Source organism: Teleopsis dalmanni, chromosome 1 (genome assembly GCF_002237135.1).
Source record: "Teleopsis dalmanni isolate 2A chromosome 1, ASM223713v2, whole genome shotgun sequence".
Classification (NCBI taxonomy): domain Eukaryota; kingdom Metazoa; phylum Arthropoda; class Insecta; order Diptera; family Diopsidae; genus Teleopsis; species Teleopsis dalmanni.
Genome location: NC_051846.1, coordinates 109,798,622 through 109,801,759, shown reverse-complemented (window position 1 = coordinate 109,801,759; position 3,138 = coordinate 109,798,622). Strand labels below are relative to the sequence as shown.

At 33.0% G+C, this 3,138-nt stretch overlaps 1 protein-coding gene across 1 annotated transcript; it reads left to right on the top strand.

The window, feature by feature from the left end:
* The first annotated feature begins 313 nt into the window (after positions 1–313).
* LOC119665515 (uncharacterized protein K02A2.6-like) lies at positions 314–2,555 on the top strand. The gene is made up of 2 exons (XM_038074739.1): positions 314–1,693; positions 1,758–2,555. Exons 1-2 carry the CDS (start codon positions 314–316, stop codon positions 2,553–2,555), a joined length of 2,178 nt encoding a protein of 725 aa, XP_037930667.1.
* Positions 2,556–3,138: the final 583 nt, after the last annotated feature.

The following is a 3,138-nucleotide window of genomic DNA, read 5'->3' as shown; positions in this document are numbered from 1 at the left end:
GGGACCAGAAAAACCAACGTAATGTTAATTATTTAGTTTAAGAAAATACGGTAAATTATTTTGCAATTTACGAAACGAAAAATCAGAACCTTTAGAATGGACAACAGAAATTGAACAAAACAAATTGAATGTGAAAATTGATTCCGGCGCGTGTGTTTCTGTTTGCCATATTTCTGACTATAATAAATTATTTAAACATATAAAAATAGAACCGATGGTAAGAAATATTAAAGTCTTGACGGGTCAAAATATTGCGTTGATTGGTCAGGTTGAAGTGCGCGTAAAATTCGGTGGAAAATGTTATTAGCTTAATATGGTTGTTGTAGACTCAGCACATGCATTTAAGATTCTGTTGGGTAGAAATTGGCTTGATAGGTTGGTACCTAATTGGCGTAAAAATTTTATAGAATCAACGTTGGTCAATTTCGTAAAAGAAAACTGTGAAGTCGATTTTACAAAACATAAACAATTATTTAGTAAAGACAACAATTCAACCATTATTGGTTATGAGGCAGAAATAGACCTTAATGATAATGCTTATCCAATTTTCAGTAAAGCGCATTCAGTTCCGTTTGGCGTACGACAAAAAGTAGAGGAGGAAATCCAGAGATTATGTGCTAAAGGGGTTATGGTGCCAACAACCAGAAGTAAATGGGCGAGTCCCATAGTTGTAGTAAATAAAGGTGATGGTAGCATAAGATTATGTGTGAACTGCAGGAGAACAATTAATCGATTTGTAGAAAATGAGCATCACGTTATTCCGCGAATTGACGACATTTTGGCAACTTTGTCTGGGTGGAAATATTTTTGTAAAATAGACTTGACGGGAGCATATTTGCAAGTCAAGGTGTCCGAAAGATCACAAGAATTTTTAACTGTGAATACACATGTTGGATTATATAGGTACACTAGAATGGTGTATGGCTTAAAAACGGCACAAAAAATTTTTTCAAAAATTATAAGTGAAATTTTAAAGGGATTGAATAAAGTGCATTCATATTTCGATGATCTTCTAATTGGGGGAGCAAACATGAAAGAATGTGAAGAAAATTTAAAAGCAACTTTAGACAGACTATTAGAGGCAAACGTAAAAATTAATTATGAAAAATGCCAATTTTTTAAAAAGGAATTAACGTATTTAGGTTACGTAATTAATCAAAATGGAATATTGCCATCAAGAAAAAAAGTCAAAGCAGTTTTAGATGCCCCGGCGCCTACAAATAAATCAAAACTAAAATCGTATTTGGGTATGGTTAATTATTATAATCATTCAATAACTAATTTATTGGCGGAAGTATCGTCATTACATGAGCTAACTAAAAACAATGTAACGTGGATATGGAATGAAAAACATCAAAATATATTCGAAAAATCAAAACAACTTATTGCGAATATTGGCGTTTTAACACATTATGATCCACAAAAACCAATAATTATTTCGTGCGATGCAAGTCCTTATGGCTTGGAAGGCGTTCTGTCACAAATTATTGACGGTGAAGAACGTCCAGTTCAATTCGCATCTAGTACGTTGTCTCCGGCTGAAAAGAATTACTCTCAACTTCATCGCGAGGCTTTAACGATAGTTTTTGCAGTGAAGAAATTTTATAATTATATTTTTGGGTTACCCTTTACCATTGAAAGTGACCATCAGCCATTGCGGGAAATTTTTTCAATTAAAAAAGATCTACCATCGGTAGCAGCGAACCAGTTACAGCGATATGCAGTTTTTTTTATCAATGTATGATTACTCAATTAAGTACAAGAAGGGATCGCAAATGGGATATGAGGACGCGCTGTCTCGTTTACCTCTGCAAGAAGATACAAATGAAGATGACGATAGTATTAATATTTTTAACCTTATAGGCGACCTTCCAATTAAGATTGACGACATCAAAAATGAAATGTCGAAAGATGTGGCACTATTAAAAACGTACAAATATGTTAAGAATGGGTGGCCAGAAAAAATTGATAATAACTTAAAAAAATACTTTAAAATTCGAATATCGTTAGCAACTGAAGATAAGTGTGTTTTTTATGGTGAAAGGATTGTAATTCCAGAGTCATTGAGACCGAAAACATTAGAACTGTTACATAGTGGTCATATCGGAATCGTCCGCATGAAAGCTGTTGCTAGGACATATGTTTGGTGGCCGGGTATAGATGCTCCAGTTGAGGAGTTCGTCGGGTCATGTGAAGCATGTTGTATGAATCAAAAACCGTCAAAACAAATTTTTACCAACTGGGAAGTAACAAGTGCTCCGTTTGAGCGTATTCACGCTGATTTTAGTAAATTTCAAAATTTGAATATCTTAGTAATTCTTGACACTTATTCGAAATGGCTTGAAGCTAAAATTTTGCGCAAAACTGACGCTATTACAGTCATAGAAGCGTTAAGATCTACTTTTGCTATTTTCGGGCTTCCGAAGAAAATTGTGACGGACAATGGTCCACCATTTAGTTCAAAGGCGTTTATAGAATTTTTCATTAATAATAATATCGAATGTTTAAAATCGCCACCATATCATCCGCAATCGAATGGCACTGTGGAAAGTTGAGTACAAACTGTAAAAAACGCATTAAGAAAGTATTTGTTGGATCCTAAAATTAAATGTAGATCTTGGGATTTTAAAATAAATAATTTTCTTTTGAGCTATCGTACTACTCCAACAACGACAACAAGGATGTCACCAGCAGATATAATTTTTAAATTTAAACCAAAAACTCTGTTAGATAATATAAATCCAAAAATAAAAATTTTAGGGAAAAAGAAAATACAAATAAATTGGAAATTGGTAAGTTTCAAAATGGAGGAGAAGATAAAGCATTGAGTAAGTTTGAAAATGGAAAGCTGAATTATAGTAAACTCATAAACTTTAAATCCAATGAAAGGGTATTGTACAAAAATATTGCAAATAATTATATTAAATGCGTTCATGCAAAAGTGGTTAAAAAACTAAGTCGAATTAGATATTTGATATCCATAAATGGTGTATTCAGGGTTGCGCATATCAACCAAATGAAAAAATATAAAGGAAAAACTGTAACTTTTAATCCTAGGGTCCATACGCATGTAAATGAAGACCTAACTAATAAAGAAGTTTCAAATACTGAGGTTGTTGATACAGCAAAACCGTTCGC

What these genes read in the sequence shown, in the direction of transcription:
- LOC119665515 (XM_038074739.1), top strand. Translation starts at nt 314, where the DNA reads ATGGTTGTTGTAGACTCAGCACATGCATTTAAGATTCTGTTGGGTAGA. An exon ending in TTAAAAAAGATCTACCATCG is followed by an intron (nt 1,694 to 1,757) that starts GTAGCAGCGAAC and finishes TACTCAATTAAG; the next exon opens with TACAAGAAGGGATCGCAAAT.